At 35.4% G+C, this 20,923-nt stretch overlaps 1 protein-coding gene across 1 annotated transcript; it reads left to right on the forward strand.

Annotated features, from left to right (window-relative positions):
• Positions 1–1,752: 1,752 nt before the first annotated feature.
• LOC121379211 (3-mercaptopyruvate sulfurtransferase-like) lies at positions 1,753–18,366 on the forward strand. Its single transcript, XM_041507716.1, has 3 exons — positions 1,753–4,067; positions 8,771–8,929; positions 17,463–18,366. Exons 1-3 carry the CDS (start codon positions 3,491–3,493, stop codon positions 17,594–17,596), a joined length of 870 nt encoding a protein of 289 aa, XP_041363650.1. The 5' UTR covers positions 1,753–3,490; the 3' UTR covers positions 17,597–18,366.
• Positions 18,367–20,923: the final 2,557 nt, after the last annotated feature.

The raw sequence follows: 20,923 nt of genomic DNA on the forward strand, positions 1-20,923 counted from the left end.
TGGCCTCGCTGGTATTGACTTGGGCTTTGGGGGTTCAACGGGAAAAGTCGCCGCCGGTAGTTGAGCTACCGGTTTTGACCTCCCCCGGTCCGCCCCTGGCGCGTCCGTCTTCCTCCTCCTTCTCCTCCTAGTTGGTTTCTTTACCGGGTCGCCGTACACCAAAGTCACGGTTGCCCGTGACCCGGTGTACGCGACGCGGTATTCCAGTAACGTCCCGTATGAAGCAATGAGTCCCCCCCCAGGTGGGAGGGGGGGGGGGGGGTTAGCTCGAGAGAGAGCAGGCACACACGTCCTGCTTCATCTTTGCTAAATTTCGGAATGCGATATCATTTCCACACTGAGAACAAGAGCTCTCAGTATTTATGCTGAAGATTATATAACTAGAAGCTGGACAGAAACACCAAGACAGAATACCAGCTTACAGTAGACCCAAGCTTGAAAGTTTAGAACAAAGGATAGACACAGTGCAAGAATGAAAGTGCTATTGTTAGGTGCTTGTGCAAGATTCATGCTTGTGTTTTTAATCAACATATCACCAGTTAACAAGCTGACTGAAATATAGCACCCGGAATAAAGAAGCTATATTAAAAGTAAATAATTAAATTAAAGGAGCACTATCCTTTTCAGAATTACCTGAAAGAGACATTGGATTAATTAGGTATAGTAAACATTAAAAACATAACATACAATGACTACCTGTAAATAACAATAATTTAATTAGTTACAGGAAACATTACAAATATTATAAAATACTATTATATAGAGATAAAACTCGATATTGCCACACTTGTATTTAGTATCAACTTTTTTGTACCAAATACCGAGGGTGCAAAATTAGGAGTATGTCTTTCCACAAAGTCGACCAACACACAACACTATATGGTAACCAAGCTTTCCCTTTTTTCTTTTTTTTTGAAGCGTGGGGTATTGCACAGCCACCCTCCTTTAATTTTCACCCAGCAAGAACGCTGTTGAAGATCTCCTCAGGTCAAATGTTTAATATCTGGAGCTAGGTGGCACAATCTCCAGCGGAGGGACAGTCTAGTGGGGTGGGGGGCACAAGCCATATTTGAAACCATATTTATATAGAGTAGTTAAAAACACCTTACATTTGTGTCCTCAAGTTGGGATACAGCACGCACGCAGACAAACACACACAACCTCTCAGTTGCTACTGGCCTGAGAATGTCGAGAAATGTAATTGTATTGCATGTACATATATTTATATTCCAAGCAAGAATATGTAACCTAAGAAACATATACGTTTTATTTTTAAGAGATTATACTAGCCGATAACTTCGTAATATGGCTACAAACTCAGCTACTCACAACTATTGGTCATGCCCCTCAAGCTTTTGAATAGTCTAATTTTGCACAGTTGGAATGTGAAATAGGTCTATTAAAAGTATATATACAATTTGGTGAAGAGTATTTTTGACATTATGTTTTGTACATGGCTTTTCAAAATTTACCTCGCCTCAATGATGCCCAACTCGTCCCAAACATTTAATAGGAGACTCGTGTAGTGGGAAGGAAGGAAATGTTTTATTTGACGACACATTGAACACATGTTATTTACGGTTATGTGGCGTCACACATATGGTCAAGGACCACACAGATATTGAGAAAGGAAACCCGCTGTTGCCACTTCATGGGCTACTCTTTTCGATTAGCAGCATGGGATCTTTTATATGCACCATCCCACAGACAGGATAACACATACCACTGCCTTTGATATACCAGTCATGGTGCACTGGCTGGAACGAGAAATAGCCCAATGGGCCCACCGATCCCAGACTGACCGTGCATCAAGTGGACACTTTACCACTGGACTACGTCCCACCCCTCATGTGTTGAGAATGCTGGCCACCATTTTGTATGAGGAAATACACATGTATGCAGAGTCTGTGACATCTATACCAGTCCTGATGTGCTGTCTGAAAGCTGATAGAAGGTGGTTCAACTGTTTGCAGGATCAAGTGTTGGCTCCTAGACAATTCTGCCTTGTCTGGTCGAGACCCGTGTACCTGTTGCAACTTCAGTTGGTCCCTAGGACAGTGATAGTGTGTTGACGTAATGCATTGTTTACAAGATGCCCTTCTTCACGACTTAATGCTAATTTCAGCATATCAGAACAAGGGCGATGCTGAATGGAATAATTGGTACTTCAAAGCGCAGTTTGTCAACAACATTGTGAATACAGGCAGTTTCTCTGAAACATGCGTTCCTGTAATGTGTGTATTAGTGATTGATATGTGAAATTTATTTTATCAGGAGCTCGAAAATTATCAATATTTAACGACAAACACAGGCTTGCTGTTCCGTTAGAGTGGGAATCTTTTACTACTGTTTGGGGACGGGACCGAAAAAACACCATCTGTGGTCTATAGATTTGCATACAATTTAGTACAAATGTAGATAAATATATATATATTAGTCTAATTATGTTTCAATGAAACTAGTTACTTCCTTTCTGGTAAAGCATGGATGACTTTGATGACCAAAAACTTTATTGAAATATTTTTCCCACTTCTAGTACATCCAGTGAAAAAATTGGATATAGGGCAATAGGGCACACACCCAGTCATGCCTCGATGCACAAGATCAGGTATCAAGGCACAACAGCCTAGAGGGATAAGTGGGTCATTCCCACGTACCTACACTGGGTACATCAAGTCCCTCTCTCTTAACATCAGAATACTGGGTCTATCAGAATGCTAGTTATTGTAAAGAGATACAAAGTGATGTCATTGAAATGCAAAATTAGCTATATTATTACAATGCTTCACCACATTAAAATAAAAACTGGCTACTAACCATGACCCCTGTCAAAATTATGAAAATAATTATTTGATTCAGTTTAAACAAACGCCACACTTTGTCATTATTTATTTTTCATACTTTTAGAAACAAGGGTGCAAAAAGTGAGTATAGTCGACTTTAGATTCACGGATACACCGGACAGACTGTATACATTTAAAGATTGTTATTTGTTTACGTCCATCGGGGTATGAACAAAAAATATTATCCGCAAATTGTGTGACTGAATCGGCGAAGTAGTTCACTCATAAGTTTGCGGTAGTTTAAATAGTTACGAAAACTTTCGCTTATGTCTCTATTATTTCTTTTACGTTCATATGGGTATGACTGAATGCATAACATTCTATAAAGCCCCACCTAGTATTAAATACAAAGCGGTTTGCATAACTCTGTCATAAAAATTATTAGGCTTTTAACCTATTTATTAAGTATGGTAATCGTCTTTGTTGCGTTTATATTATAAGTGTTACATTAAGAAAATACCAGTCTAAACGTCAGTCGCTCTTTGGTATTGAAGATAATTTTACTCTGCATTTCCTGGCACGAAACTAGTGACATTGAAACGTTTTCTTTCTAAAATCATTTCACATCTAATGTCAGGTTAACGGATATTAACTACACGTTGCAAATTTGCTTTCACAGTGCAACATACTTATTTTTTAGCCTCAAGATGAATCGTGTTGCTTCCATTGTTTCTGTTAAGTGGTTGAACACTCGGTTGTTCTCTCCCAATTTGCGAGTTATTGACGCCTCCTGGCACTTGCCGAACACCGGCAGAAACGCACGTGAAGAATATGTCAGCAAGCATATCCCAGATGCACAATTTTTTGATATTGATGAGTGCATTGATAAAGATTCACCATATATTCACATGATGCCAAGTACCAAAGAGTTTGAAGATTATGTTGGAAAACTAGGAATAAACAATCACACACATGTTGTTGTTTATGACAACAATGAAAAGTTTGGGACCCTTTCAGCCCCTAGAGTATGGTGGGCATTTAGGGCGTTTGGACATACCATGGTTTCCATTCTGGATGGTGGATTTCCTAAATGGTGCCAGGAACACAAGCCAACAACCAGTAAATTGGCAACATGTTCTCCTGAGAAATTTACAGCTGCTTTTAATTCTTCAATGGTTAAATACTTTGATGATATAAAAGAAAACTTGTCAAAAAAACAGTTTCAGCTGATGGATGCAAGGCCTCCAGGACGCTTTATGGGGACTGATCCTGAACCAAGACCAAGTATACACACATTTCTTTAAATTTAGTAGTTTGGTTACTGTACTTCTAATATAGTTTGCAGTGCATAATATTGCTAGTAAAATACTTGCCTAAGCAAGTGAAATTCTGCTACATGGAGAACAAAATTCTTTTCTTTTGGTGAGCAGAATATTTTGTCACGCATGTATGGCTGTCATGACATAATATTATTTTACAAAATATATATCGGTCAGATGACACATGTATTAACAATCAAAACTGTATGTATAAACTTCGGCATTTTGGATTGTGTTGCAAGTCACACATGGAAGATATTTTAAGTCATCCGAGCTATTCCAAATGGGATATCAAACATAAAAAACATAGACATGCTGTTCTCCTTAAATAATGTGATATCATTTTTATTTCTTGATGATGATAATGTTTTGTTCTGCAAAATTAATGCTTTCCTTTTAAATAAAGTATTTTATAAGGTACACTACTAAAACATGTAGCAATTTAGATATATTTATGATGATAATATTCAATTGTTAAATTTTTACTTCGAGTTAATCTTCTGGTGAACATGTCTGTCCGAAGTACATACTAGTACAGTCAGCTAATATTCACAAACTATTTTATTGGTTCCCAACTTAGCCATTTGGTTTACTGTGAAGCACATAAACCAGTATAGCAGACGTTCTTCTGCTCTGTTTGGCTCAACTCGGCCCTGTTTTTGCAGCTTTCCAGACAGTTCGTCCTCTGGACGTTTCGTCTACAGACGATTCGTCCACTGTACAATTCATCCACCCACCTCGGACAATTGGTCCACTCGATTACAACATTTAGACCAATAAATCTAAAATGTTATTTCTTAGCCTTTGAAATGGTTAATTATTTTCGTTTTGTGGTAACCTAATAGTATACATGTGAAACAAACAAAATTTTAGTGGCACTATCGACTTGTTGTTGTCTGTCTGTGTCCATTATAGTACTTTATAGATATGCTGTTATTCAAATTGCTCTTCAATTACACCTATAATTCTGATATACTATTTAGAAAACAAAGCTAGTAACTAAATCCTTGTTAAATTACCATTTCTACATTGTGATTGCTGTATTACCATACACATTTCGTCCATAGGCGCGTATTTGTCCACATGCTCGTACATGATTTTCGTTGTTTCTACTAGGAAGTGTGCGTCGGAAGATAATAGTCAATGTGCACCGGATGAAAAATACCATAACTTGACGTCGTTCGAAGTAACCAACCAATAAACAACGATATTATCTCCATTTCACTATCAAATTCCAGCCAAGTTACATCCACAAAATCACAAGAAATATATGGTAAATAACTAATGCAAAAAAATTATAGTTGAACAGTGGACACATTTTTGGTGGACGAAATGTCCAGAGGACGAATCATCTGCATACCTTTTTGCAGGGATTTTATAACCAACGAGCCCAGTGGGATCGATCCCCGTCGGTGGGCCCATTGGGTTATTTCTCGTTCCTGCCAGTGCACCACGACTAGTACATCAAAGGACGTGGTATGTACTACCCTGTCTGGGATGATGCATATAAAAGATCCCTTGCTGCTAATTGAAAAGAGTAGCCCATGTAGTGGCGACAGCGGGTTTCCTCTCTCAATATCTGTGTGGTCCTTAACCACGTCTGACACCATATAACCGTAAATACAATGTCTTGAGTGTGTCGTTAAATAAAACATTTCTTTCTTTTTTTATTACCAATGATGTAATGTTTTTTAATTCTGCTAAATCAAGGTTCAAATGGTGTTTAAAATTCTTTCATTCATGATTATGTTGCCTGGCAAGTAGCACTCCCAAGTTGGCTAGTGATTTTGTTCGTTTTCTAGCCAGTTGGCGAGTAAATATAAATGGATACTTTGTGTCCTGGTTTGTGATTGAAACATTCTTTATTATTATCAGGTTACGGTCAGTTGACCTCTCCTAATGGCATGATTGACAACCGGTCTGGACAAATCATAAATGATTTTAATAATCGATTGAGTTTCACAGGCTAAGGATGCAACTTTGTTTGGCGGCTATATCCATAGGGCCGGGAATTTTTTTTTTACTTGTCTCCTATTACATGCTGGAAAAATATAGGCTAGGTAGGTAGGAAAAACATTTTATTTTGGAAAATAATTTTATTTATGGATATTAAATAAAGGTGTTGACTACCGATATCCAAAATAACCTCTGCATGTATAGAAATGCATTATGCAAACCAACAATACCATTCATCACAGTGTTTTCCCTAGAAATGAAGTAAGGCATGGTAAAGTGACGTTTTGGGGGCATATTTTATGTGCAGTTTTAAATATAAGGGCTTTTTTTCTTCCATTATACAATTTTCAAAAGGACAAAAACCTTATGGCCATTTTATTTTCTATATCTATTTCATAACTTAATTAAAAAAAGGAAATATGTAGTACTATCCACATAGGTGTGTTTAAAGGCTTCTTTTTACATGGGCAACTTATTTTCTTTTTTTTTTTTCCCCCTTTTTTTTTTGCGTTGCCTTTTTTTTTTTTTGTTTTTTTGTTGTTTTTTGGTTTTCTTATAAATTTATAAAAGGCAAGGCATTTTGATTTTGAGTGCAACATGGTGCTAACCTATCTGTGGGAGAGTACATACAAAAGACCCCTTGCTGTTTAATAATAGGCAGAAGGTTTACTTAACTTCTGTACTGGTCCAGGACAGACTTGGTTGAACCTTAATTGGATAGAAACCAGTAAATAAGTTATAACAATTTCTTTTAATGAAAACTGAAAAGAAGGGTTCTATATTTATTTGTCCAACAATAACATGATTTTTTTTTTTTTATGAATATTATTTTTCCTAGTGTATCTAAGAAATGGCAGACTTACCAATTTTATAATTTGCAATGTTAGTTTTATTCTGTATGCATCCAGTATTAAAGTACACACTTGGTTTGAAGCAATTAATTGGTCCAATGAATAGAAATGCAGTACAAATGCTCAGGTAGCTCAAACGAATGTTGAAAAGTAAAGTTTGTTTTATTTAACGACGCCACTAGAGCACATTGATTTTTATCTTTAATATCATCGGCTATTGGACGTCAAACACATGGTTATTCTGACATTGTTTTTAGCGGAAACCCGCGAAGTTCCCAGTGACCACTTACAAAAAATAACGAAACACATCAAGATCTTACTCCATCAGTATCGGTAAACATTCCCTCCCCTAGTTTATCAGAAGGTCACTAAATTTCTACAAGGCCAGTTTGTCGCTGGAGTAAATCATTAAATATAGTTATTATTATTATTAATCGGAACACCTCGCTACGCTAGATGTAGAGTAAATTGGAAAAGATCGCATATATTTGTGAAAACAATTTTCTGACTCTTCGCCTGATATCTCACGAAAGTTACCAAACTTCAGTTTGAAGCGAAGTAACTCCATCAATCAATTGTTAGAAGAAAACATTTCGTGGCTAACGGGTCGCCAATAAAACTAAATTTGCGACAGTAAAACCACTGATATACGTACGCAAATTGGAAAACACAGTAGGGTTATCCTCTAAATGACACCAAATTAGTGCTTGTGATAGTTTTGGAATGTTTTCGTGGAAATCTTTGTTATATTAAAAAAAACATTTTTGGATATACAAAAAAAAGATTTAGGGTCGGCAGCTTCAAATTAGGGTCGGTCAGGTAACCGGAAACAAACAATATTTTATGATATGCCTAGACAAAACGGTGTGATCAGTCTGTAATATTTTTGTATAGTTAGAGTTAAAATATGTTAAAATAATTGTCTACCCCAAGCGAATCATAATCATAGTAAACCTATACATTTGCTGACATGTTAATGGTGATGACAGATGTACAGAACGTATGATTCACATAAAATCAGTCTTTTCCCACAAAACACGTCGCCTAAATAAATATCTGCACATTCGGCGGTGTCATTCGCATACTTTGGTAATATGGGCACAACAGTTGCTGTTGTGGCATTGGGTTTTTTTTAGAGAAGTTTATTTATTAGGAGTGTTGTGTTTTGTTGTTTGTTCTGTTCTGTTTTGAACACAGCAAAGTCTTTTTAAGCACAGTAATATTATTAACAGATGTCGAAGATTTGTAGAACCAAAAAATGTATTTCATGTTACTTTAAAATAATTAAAGCCTAACATTTCACTGGTTTTGAGGTAGCATCTTTACATTTATTCTGAACATGCTCATTTTAATTATACATGTACAATTTTTGGGCACAATGTTTATCATCTCGATTTTGGTGCAATCAAAAGCCCTGACACATACGACTGAAGCTAGTAGCATATGTAAAAAAAAACACCCCAAAAACCCAACATTTTAGGTAGAATTATTATCTTGGTAAACTTGCTTAATTTTTATTTAACCTAACATTTGTTAACAAATAAACTAAAGTGGTCACCAGGCTTTTTTTTCCATATTCAATCGTATCTCGGTGTCTATATAAACATGATATCTTTCAAGAGTCAAATAATCACTAAATTGTATTTATAAGTTTATGTTAGTCAGGCTATGGTAGTAATTTTGAATTTCAATGTGGCCATCATGCTTTTTAATGTTTCAAGGTCAGTCAGTTGTTACAACTTTGTTTCTATATCACTTTTAATTTTTGCATAAAGTTACATGTGGATTATGGACTTACCACTTATCAGTACGTGGTATTGAATGTAGCATGATACTTTACATTTTTCATATTTTCTCGTAGGTATCAAGCCAGGACATATCCCAGGTAGTGTGAACATTCCTTTCTTTTCCATCATGGATCCAGACAGTAAACTACTGAAAGAGAAGGACGGTCTTCAGAAGATGTTCACTGAGGCAGGGATTCACCTTGACAAGCCTGTTGTTGCATCCTGCGGATCAGGTTTGTTGTATTTTTCAAGCAAATATTCTCCTCTTTTTTCAGTATATGTTAGGGAGGAGGGGGAGCATGACTCAACCCCTCTCTAAATTTTGCTCATCACAGTCTAGACCCCCTCTTGCTAAAATTGCTGCACATGCGTCGGACTCTGTACAACTTATCTCTGTAGATCTCATTTCTTTTTATGAACAGGACTCTCTGGAATAATAACTAATCATTGTAATTATTCAGGGCTCGGATCACCCAGTCCGTTGCCAGATTAGTCTTTAGCTAATAACATATTCCTTAAATTAATCACATTTTAATACATATATATATATATATATATATATATATATATATATATATATATATATATTCTCTTCAAAAAAAGAAACTTGACATTGATTTTCAAAGTTTAATAATAAAAAAAACAAGCAACCAAAGATAAAGACACCATGGGAAGAGGATTACTCTGTACATGTCCGAAACAGTATCTCTTGGAATCCATCTTAAATGTGTACACAGGAATATGTGCAAAATAGGGGTGGGCAAAATGTCAGTATCGGTTATGACCACCACGAGCTCTGATGACAGTTTGACAACGGCGACGCATGGAAGCAATCAAACGTTGCACAACACGTGGAATGGTTTGCCACTCATGCTGCAGTGCCGTATGAAGTTGCGGAAGTGTCTGGGGTGGTGGATTCCTCCGTCGCACAGGCTGAACCAGTGCATCCCATAGATGTTCTATTGGGTTTAAATCCGGCGAACGGGCAGGCCAAGGTAATATCTGGACGTTGTGGCGCTGCAAAAACTCCTGACTAACACGTGTTGCAGGATCTCGTCTTAATATCTGATGCCCGTCGGTGCACCTGTCACATGCACAAGAATCATCCTACCACCATAATGGATTCCTGCCCACACCATGACACTGCCACCACCAAAACAGTTGACTTGTTGCATGCAGTTTGGAGCATAATATTCCCATCAACATCTATAGACACATCTGTATCCATCAGCACGTGACAGTAGAAAACGAGACTCATCTGAGAATAAAACAGTCCTTCACCTGGCAGGTGTCCATCTCACCCTTTGCTGACACCACTGCAAACACTCTGCTGAGTGACGTGGGGTCAAAACATTACATTGCACTGGTCTTCTAGGGAAAATTCCTACCTGCGTTAGCCGATTACAAACTGTCTGGTCAGAAATTCTGCGTAGTCCAGGGATTTTTGTCGCTGTTGCTGTTGTGGTTCGATTTTGAAGATGTATCGATCTTGAGCGGCAGTCACGAGTGGTTACTCTGGGACAACCTGACCGTGGCCTGTCATTAACACTTTAAGTGGTGTTGTACCATGCTCATAAAGCAGAGATGGTGTGTCTCGAGACACCAAAGTGCCTTGCCACAGCTTGTTGAGTTGCCTCTGCTTGCAATCTCCCAATGGCATTATTGCGTTGAGCTGACGTCAATCTTGGCATTATTGCGTTACCTACAGTGTCGTTATGCAGTCTGTTTGAATCACTGCTGATGTGGCCTTTTATGCCCTACCAACAGAGGGATTGACATGCAAACTTACAGAACTTCATGATGCACGTGCTTCTCTGAGGATTGCGCTTTTGCATTTTAGTACAAACGCTGACAATGGCTACGTTTATGCGAATCAAATGTGTTTTCTAGTGTTTTTGCATCACCATTTGCTCACTTACTCGATTGTCTTACAATGTCTTTGATTCTGTAAAAATAATCTGATAGCATTATTTTTACCAATGTCAAGTTTGTTTTTATGAAGAGTGCATTTATCATATAATGTTATACATTTCCAGTGCTATCAAAGTATGTGATATGTTTCAGATCACATACTTTAATAATTTATTAACTTTGCAAATTAGATGTAAACTGCACTATGAGATAAAACAATTATTAGGCTCCAGGTTAGAAATTGTAAATAAAAAGAGAATAGTGCAATCATATTGCAGAGTTTGACAAATCCGCTAGCCCGATGCCCGTGGCTAGTGGTTTTTAAGTTTGGGCTAGTGGTTTCCCACCCCCTCTCCTTATCGCTCGATCGTGGGGGTTTTTCTTTTCTTTTTTCTTTTTCTCTCGGCTGAAATTTCGTTTAATAAATTTGATTGTGACGTTTGTCATCGAATAATATCAACAATGCCATCAGTATATAATAATAATCCACTTGAACTAGGTCTGCAAACTGCAGTAACTTGTTGTCTCTACATCGCCACAGTTAAAGCATACATTGTTTACTTTTCCCTTTCAAGTTTCTGGCACAGAAAATAAGTCTAATGACATGCATGTTTTGATTGGTTGGACACGTCACGTGGTAGTTAATCTTACACATATGTTTTAGGCTAAGAACTTGGAAATCACCAATCGCGACGACAGGTTAATCTCAATCAAGTAAACCCCAGTCATGCTTTGAATTTCAGTGTTTGTTTTATTTACCTATTGTTTTCCAATTTAACACTTCGCTTACATATGGTTATCGGCAACCAGGAAAACAATTTACTTTAATGGTAACCGCACATGCAATGAATCGGCATGACCTATTACGTGTAGCGGTTTGGATAATGCGTCACAGCTGCCGATACAAGATAATACCTTTTTTGTTCATCAGTTACCAACGGATTAGATGACGCCGTTATATTCTTTTGATATCGGTCTGACACAGGAAGGGGCCCTAAATGTATAACCCACTACCAGATACACTGAAACGTCTATTACCGTGTGTCACACTGTCGTACCCTCATATAAATTTAATTATTTTGATAGTGAGTTTAGATACCAATCATGAGCTCAATTATTTTCCTCCAGGGGTAGGGCAAAAGCAAAAACGGGACAATGACGATGGATCACACTTGACAAAAGACCAAACGTACAACACGACAAAACTGAAAGTTACAACATAATTTAAGTGTTTGTTTTATTTTTACTGTTATACTCGTAAATGTGTAATCTTACAAAAATTAGATAAAAATCCAGTTATAATTGATCAAGAATTTGGGCTAGTGCTTTATCTTGGTGGGCTAGTGGTTTTCACAAACCAACTAGCCCTGTGACTAGTGACTTTTCGAAATATTTGTCATACTCTGCATATTGGTTCAAATATTGTCGGTGCTTGAAAATCTGTGTGACCTATTGGGTATTTCAAACTGCACATTCAACCATTGTCAGGTACTTCAGTTAAACATATCTTGGTACATATCAAAGTGATACTTCCCACTAGAACGAGTACGCCAGTTGGGGCGTAACACAGGGCTTCTCGAATTTTTATAAAATCAACCAGCCGTTGGATCAGTGATTTAAAAAATTTACTTGCCATGATTAAAAATTCACGTTAATACAGTTTTACTAAATAGTAGTAATAATTGGATATGTGGCCTAAAGAGGGAGATAGAGCTTTAAAAATACTAACATTTGCGGGTGGGGTTGGGGGCAGGATATTCATATTTACAAAATAGACTTGACTACAACATTTGACAAATATTTTTTACAAGTCGTCACATGATAGTAGTAGTTATTTACTAGCCCAACATTGAATATCACTAGCCATGGGAGTGGGGCTACCATAATCTAGAATCCCTGCGTAACACTTTGACATCACACGATGATGTCATCGATTGGCACACTACAATTTTGCAGGACCGTCAACTAAACAAGTTGAGTGATATAAGTAGGATATTAAACTCGCTACTATTTCATATCATGTTCATGTACTCGTAAAATAATTTTCATGAAGCTTGTTTAATATCCTGTAAATCTTGCATATTTCCATAAAACCAACATGGGTGAGGTATTCTGATTGACACAAGTGTAACCTTCTTTTCTGATTCATAACTTGAAAAATATTAATGCCAGAATAATAATTATTTGCTCCTGTAAATGCGAATTTTGTGGTACAAATTTCAAGTCTATAGGTAGAATGCCTTATAAATAGTGACAGAATCAAACTTAGATGGTGCAAGTCTCATGAGAAGTAGTGTTTCACTGTGATGCTATTTGTTACCCTTAAGTCAAATGTCAACTGTCATATGCAGGTGGTCTATCGGATTATGTTGTAACCTATTTTCACTGGAGAATCTAATAGTACTGACTACTCCCAAATAATTTTCAAAATGGTGTTCAGTGACCGTGACCAAGCTATCATGGAAGCGTGTTTTGCTGAAAAACGATGGGGAACAAAACTAATACTGAAGGAATTTTCTAGAAAAGATTGGAAGATTAGTTGTGTAAGACTAGATGTGTAATCTATCTTATCAAGAAGAGGCGTGTTAAAAACCATTGTGGTATATGAGCATGCTAAACTGATTACCTATACCTATCAAGAAGATTAAAGACACCGGATCAGCAAGAGACTCAAGTCAATGTGTCAACAGGTCAGGAGCAGCGCATTGATAAAATATTTTAAAGTTAAATAAGGAAAGTTAAACTTGAATCACCTTTGTGGTATTATATCTTTTGACATGCAATCTTGATACAGTCACTAAAGTAGTGTCGGAAATAGAATAAAAATGATTTTCGTCAATTATATCTTCCATATTAAACTGACAAGTAAATATTTTGTAAATACCTATTTAATGATACTCTACCTAATTTAGCATTTACTTGTTTGGGCTCTCATTGATGTACACGGTGGTGTTTACTCTTGAAATTAAAATAAAGATGTCGATAAACAGGAGAGTTGTGACCTTTATTGAAACAGACTATAACACATGTTGATGGATATGTGTCAATTTCATTTACCCTTAAACAAACTTTTAATTTAAAACTGCAAGATAACTGATTATTTTCAATTGCAGCATAAATTATTAATTTTGACCAGCATGATAAAGTGCTATCGGAAATAGAATAAAAATTATTTTCGTCGATTATTTCTTACATACACATGTATTAAACAGACAGGTAAATATTTTGTAAATATCTATTTAATTATAGTCTACCTAATTTAGCATTTACTTGTTTTGGCTCTCATTGATGTACAAGGTGGTGTTTACTCTTAGAATTAAAAGAAAAATGTCAGTAAAACAGGTGATTTGTGCACTTTATTGGAACAGACTATAACAAATTTATATAGACATGACATTGTGTCAATTTCATTGCTGTTGCAATATGTCAGGGATTGTCTCTGATGACATTTACCAATCCCTCTCCAAAACAAAATAGTTGTAAACATATCTAAGTAACTTTTGAGCAAAACTGTCAAGAACCATTTTGAGTGTGTGATCTATTATGTCGGTGTTAAAGGTGCTATGTATTAAAGGTGCTATCTCCAAGTTGCATAATGACAGCTATTGCAAACAAAAAATAAATAAATAAATTTTGCTTTAAAATTTAAAGACTACACCTTCAACTATATACCCATAAATGATAAACAAAATAATGTTATCTTCTGGTAGAAAATACATGCTTATTGGAGAATATTTATCACAAACAGACGCTGATATATAACTATGATATAGCACCTTTAAGTGGTTGCAAGATTGTGTAAATTTCTAATGTACTTATATTGAATTTATATTCACTAAATATGCTGATCATAATTAATAATTTCTGCAGCAATTCAAAATACTCAGTTAACTTGCAGTTTTAAATAAAAAGTTTGTTTACAGGTAAATGAAACTGACACATGCAGATCAAAATGTGTTATAGTCTATTCCAATAAAGTACACAAATCACCTGTTTACCGACAACTTTCTTTTAATTTCAAGAGTAAACACCACCTTGTACATCAGCGAGAACCCAAACAAGTAAATGCTAAATTAGGTAGAGTATCATTAAATAGATATTTACAAAATATTCTATTTCCGACACTACTATAGTTAAAAGACATTCATCCTGTGTACGTGATCTTTTTAACACAAATGGGTAATACCCATGTGAATGTAATATCAGGTTAACTAGTTAAAAGACATTCAACCTGTGTACGTGATCGTTTTAACACAAATGGGTAATAACCATGTGAATGTAAAATCGGGTACAAAATATTACCATCTTGCTGTAAATACTTTCAAAGTTATTAATCAAAGTTATTAATAAATAAAGAGGCATTTAGAGCTTTTGTTTTTGTGCCATGGAGAGTGAAAAATCGCACACCACAAAATGCTTAGGCATGTGAAAAAACACACTCATCAAAATTCTAAGGCGAGTGAAAACCAAGCATTACTAATTTATAAAGTAATTGGTACATGTAAATGTAGAGACATATGTTGCAAAAATGAACCAATAAACCAATAATGTTTTCTTCTAATTTTATCTTGTTTGGTTCATTAGTGTAGTTGGACTTCTTTTTCCTTTCAAGAATGGAGTTATTAAAAAATTACAGGAGCAGTGCTATAGAAATATAATTATGACATACACTGATGCAAACAATTTGATTTTTTAATTACGATATGTACTACTCAGATATTTTGATGCACACAATTATAAATACCTTTTTAGTGTTAGATGATTTTATAAACGTGCAGCTAAACGTGTAGGAATCAACTTGACTTGAATTTCATTATAATGTATAATGAACATGATCAGGATGGAAAAAACCCACTGGTTCTGAGGTGGTGCACTTAGAACTACAACTCAAGCATCTTAGGTGTGCACTACCGCTAGAATTAGATCCCTCACATATTTATTTTAATTTTTTAAATAACTTGTTAAATGTAGGCCTACAATTATTTCAATATTGACATTCACGTAGCATTTTTAATTCTACAATTACACAACCAGTCTCCCTCCCTCAACATTTTGTAACACGTCATTTGACCTACCACTGCAAACAGCTCTGACATCTATGTCAAGTTAGCGGACATAGCGTTACGTTATTGATCTAGAATGGATTTTGGGTTAAATTGTGTGAATTTAAAAAATCTCCTGCTTTTTCAACACACACCTCCTGCTTTCTCTTGACTAAAGGTTGACAGGTCTGATGGTCTGTGATTTTCTAACATAGGTATTGAAACAAGCAACAATTAAATAGTCGGCTATGATTACTGTTACTAAAGTGTGTACATATATACATAATATAAATAACAGATGTACCTTCATTAATCTCTGGCTGAAATACAAATACTAGTCTTTAAATGAAGTTTTATTTGATTTTGTTTAAAAAAGAAAAATAATAGACGTAAAAAAATAAAAAAAACTTTTTGGGAGTAAACGACACCTAAGCCTATTTTTACTTATCATTTCTTTTCATTTTGTTTATTATTCCATCTACTTTTGAATTGTCTTTGTCTAAATTTCATTTCTTTTTCAAAGAAAGTACAAAGTTACATTCTTGCAATATTCGGGACCTCAGATAAGCTTTGTAGGCTAACAGTTATGAACTAATCGAGACAATTTTACCAACTTTGCTGATTTCCATAACGAGTTCATTTGTGTATGCTACAGAAGCCACTATTTAATTCAATTCCTTTTTTTCTTTCATTACTATATGAACAGTATAAATGAGTTAGCCTTATCAGACATTGTGATCTATTACCTTACAAAAGTGGACTGTTTCTAATTAATAATAAATTAAATAGGCAAAGGAGTTCTGATCGGATTGGTACGTCTTCGAAGATGTCTATTAAACCAGTGTTTTTTCCGATTTGTATAGCAAAGATAAGTACCAGTCATATGTTAAAAGCTTGCATGGACACTGCCATTCTCGTCATTTTTTTGCTGGTATTATGAAACAGGTCTTTTTATCAGCTACATACAGTAAATAGTGGCAATCGGTATACAGAAAAAAAGAAAAAAAAGGTGTAATATGGTACATTTACTCACAATACTTGTACTACCAATATGGCAAAACATTAACCGGATCATATACAAAACTGTTCTACTTTTAAACGGGTGTTATTCACAGGAGTAAATTTTTGTGATATTGAAAATATAGCTATCTCATGGTTCACAACATATTTCGAGGGCTGCATCAAAAATATAAATTTTTAAGGAATATTTTATATTGACATTTGTTACTTGTAGTAACCTCTCACCCACTTCTAGGGAGGTTTTCCCTTGATTCGGACTTTGAATCGAGGATGAGGTTGATGGTCTACATATGCGCGATTGTACCCTTGAACATCCTGCAAGGGAAGACAATTCTGCAGTGGAGGTTTATTACTCACGTTGTATAGCATATTGGTTGTGCTAGCACTAAAGTCCGAACCAAATTGTTAACAACTACAATAAATTACCCTGCTACCTTTAATTACTGTTGTATTTTCTCCACTTTCTGTCCAAACGAATAGTGAAAAAGACCTTGAAGAGTATTCCATAAACAAGCAAAATGGTAGATGGCAGAAAACTGCATGTATTTTGCCCTATGCAGTCTCAGCGAAGTCAATATCAATGACATTGTTACATTCTCGTATGTGGAATCTGTGTCACTGTAATGGTTTTTTTACGATTTGTGTTTGGACAAAATTTGGGGGAAATCTAATAGTAATTAAAGGTAGGAAAGTAATTTATCGTAGTTGTTAACAATTTGGTTTGGACTTTAGGTAAGTTAAGTAGTAATGAAAATTAGCTACATATTTTCTACGTATCGCCATGTTGTTTCAGGAGTGTCTGCCTGCTGCCTGGTGCTGGCCGCACATCTGTGTGGGAACGACAATGTGCCCGTCTACGATGGTGCGTGGACCGAGTGGTTCATGCGATCCAAGCCGGAGGAGAGAGAGGCCTGCCCGGAAAAATGAGTGCTCTTAGTGTTCTCCAGACCATATTTATTGAAAACCTTCACTGTGTTTTTTTAACCCAACCCTCTTATAGTGTACGCAATATTTACTGTCACTCTACCCAAACGGATCGTTGTTACAAGTGCTATAATTTTTTATATTGTCAATTGTCAATTTGACATCATTGTTGTAAATTCATCACTTTTTAATAAATGAACAGTTTAATTTGTTGCTATCAGGGTATCTGCCAGAGGGTACGGAGGGTAAAATCACGTACCCTAATATCGTGGAATTTAATGGATACATTTTTATAATATTTTGGTACATTACAATTAAGATAATTGCTGTTTACAATTATTTTAAAGAACATGAAATACTGTGTCCAACTTTAACCACCTAGTATGGGCACATTTTCTGGCAGAAAGATTGGTTATTTTTTAACTTTTTGACCTTTATTGGATATTACTTTGGTGTTTGTGGTATTGAGTAATATGTCATATATTTTATGTGCTGTAAAAATATACATATTGTACACATTATTTTATCCAGCTTGCCTTGTGTATAAACTTGTATGCTTTGTCAGTGAACACTCGCTTCTGTGGCCTCCAGTGATAATAGACATTTCCCTGCAGTTTTGTGCTATAAACTAGATTCACTAAATAGTGCATACCGTATATCTTCGCCTGTAAGTCGATCTCGGCTATAAGTCGAGTCCCTAATTTCAAGCCCTGAAAACATATTTTTTTATTGACCCGTTTATAAGTCGACCCATGACAAACTACTTATAAATATTGAAATATTTCTTATTTTCAGCACATGAGAACAATAATATTTGAACAAAAGAAAATTATTTTACAAACTTCGGTTTTCACGGTTTGTACATCGCAATATGATCAGACTATTCCAATCAAACTATCATTATTACATAACATCAAAACGAAATATTCCCTTAGTAGAGAGTGAAAGCTGTTTGACTGTTTACTGTATAGTACTGTACAGATGGTTTTGTGCACAGACAACAACTTTATTTATAAACACTGACAACAGATCACTACGATAAAACTGAAAGTATCACGTTTTTGCCGCCATATTAATACATGTACGGAGGATAACTCTGGAAAGTACACTGGTTTTTGTACCAAATGATGTGTGTCCCTATTGCTCTAGATAGTGAACTGCAGAGATCAGTCTATTTTAAGGGAAAGCTCAGTAATATTCATGAAGTTAATCACCGCCAAAACATTGTTTGAACAACCATTAATGCCAGTGACCAGATTTCAAAATAAATTCAGGCAACAGGTAGTTAGTATTGTTTACATTTTTACTATTAGTGATGACTGTTAATTTAACTAAGTGGACTGTTGTCTTGGCATGTGAGTGAGATCGTACGCCTTTTCGCATAACCAAAACCGTTCTAATGCCCCCAAAAAATAGGTTATAAAAAATAAATGTGTCAAATTAACATATTTGAGTATAAATACATGGCATACTTCAACAATAAAACTTGTAAAATAATCCCCAAAACTAATATTTTTTGGTGAAATTTTTTTACCCTCTTATAAGTCGACCCCCCAAGTTATAAAATTATTTTTGGGTGAAAAAAATTCGACTTATAGGCGAAGATATACGGTATATGTAACAAGTAGACCCTGATTGTAATGTGAAATATGTTGTTAACTGGTAAATAATCTGTGTTTTTGTAGAATATTGATTAGTAAAATGTCATGATGTGATGTAAAATTAAATACATAAACTTGGTGATTATGTCATACAAATATATTACTATTAAATAAACTTAGTGATTATGTTGTATAAAAAGTACCAGTATTAATGAAAAAACTACAACATGGTGATTATGTGTATTAAAATGTACTGGTAGCTAAATTTGGTGATTATGTGGTATAAAATGTATTATTTGTAAGTAAACTTTGTGATCATGTGATATAAAATCTAGTATTACTGGTGAGTAAACTTAGTGATTATGTGCTGTAAACATATCGGGAAGTAAATTTGGTGATTATGTGGTGCAAAATGTTAATGTATTGAATACATTTGTTGATTATGTTGTAATCCGATTTTGTGTAAACATCTTTCAAGGTGATTTCATGGAGATTATTTCCGTCCATTTGCTGTGAAAATTTATAATAATCAGGTCAGTCAATAGCAAAGGCTGGACATTCTTTAAATGTTATTGCAGCCATTAATAGCTTTCATAATTTCTCAGGTTGTGCATCCAGTTTTGGCTACAAAACATCTACAGGCCAAAGCTTTCATGCATCAAAATGCCTTTTGTGAAGTTCTTATCTTGTAATTGAAAGGAGATAGAGTTCCTCACTGTAGCTCTTGTATGATTTAGGATCCTTGTGTTTTAACCAGTGCATGAAAAAGTGAAGAGGAATAGTACAAATCAAGGAAAATCCTTTTGACTACATTTTCAATAAATTGCTGTTTTGTGACTGTACGACTTGACGCAAAATAAAGAAATGGGAAATATGTGAGATAAATTAAACATATTCCTAGCATTCTAGCTTCTTTTATTTAAAATTGTGGCATCACCTGATAATGAGTAAATACATGTGAATAATTATCAATTTGCCTTGGTTTGTTTGAAACCTGTAAAACTGGTCTTTGTTTAGCTGATATAATGACAGCTGTGGTCATGATTTTAATTGCTAGATTACCTGTCTGAAGTCGCAGCATCAGCAGTAGTAGGCAGCTACAGCTATGATGGAAGTGTGTAGGGGAGGGGGGGGGAAGCTGGTCTACTTGAAACAAGTCTACCAGCAATGTTGAATATCCATACAATTCTTTGACATCACTTTTGATTGGCTGAGAGGATATATGTACATATGTCGACAATTGGCTTAGTTTGCTTGAAATATGCACATATAGAGTATGATGTAAGCACCAAATGTAAGATTTCTTTACTAATTTACTTGGTTAGTAATATATGGGCATAGTGCTAGTAATAGATGCTAACAGTGGCCATTACTCACTTTTGACCAAAAATGAATTTGCCTTGATCTGCAAGAATGATCTTCAAGTTACAATCTTTAAACTGTTTTAATTTAATTTTGGAATTTTAATATTGAATTGGTAATCATGCATGTACTTCTCACACCCAACAGCAGGTGGGTTCTTCGTGCTTGGGCATTGTTGATCAGTCTTTTATTCATTCAGCTGATAAAATTGGCTGATAATTTGTTTCATGTCAGACTGGATCACTGTTAATGGCTCAACTGTGTGTTATTGCAGTGGATGATATATAGAAGACGGATCATTTTTCTCTTTTCATGAATACTTAGCCTGACCTCAAACTAATGTAATTTTTTCCCTATTACAAGAGAC

Source organism: Gigantopelta aegis, chromosome 8 (assembly GCF_016097555.1).
Source record: "Gigantopelta aegis isolate Gae_Host chromosome 8, Gae_host_genome, whole genome shotgun sequence".
In the NCBI taxonomy this organism is placed as follows: Eukaryota; Metazoa; Mollusca; class Gastropoda; order Neomphalida; family Peltospiridae; genus Gigantopelta; species Gigantopelta aegis.

Bases quoted from the DNA above. Each gene is read 5' to 3' on its own strand.
- LOC121379211 (XM_041507716.1), top strand. From the start codon at position 3,491: ATGAATCGTGTTGCTTCCATTGTTTCTGTTAAGTGGTTGAACACTCGG. The intron at 4,068-8,770 runs GTATACACACAT...ATTTTCTCGTAG, and splicing joins TGATCCTGAACCAAGACCAA to GTATCAAGCCAGGACATATC. The intron at 8,930-17,462 runs GTTTGTTGTATT...ATGTTGTTTCAG, and splicing joins TGTTGCATCCTGCGGATCAG to GAGTGTCTGCCTGCTGCCTG.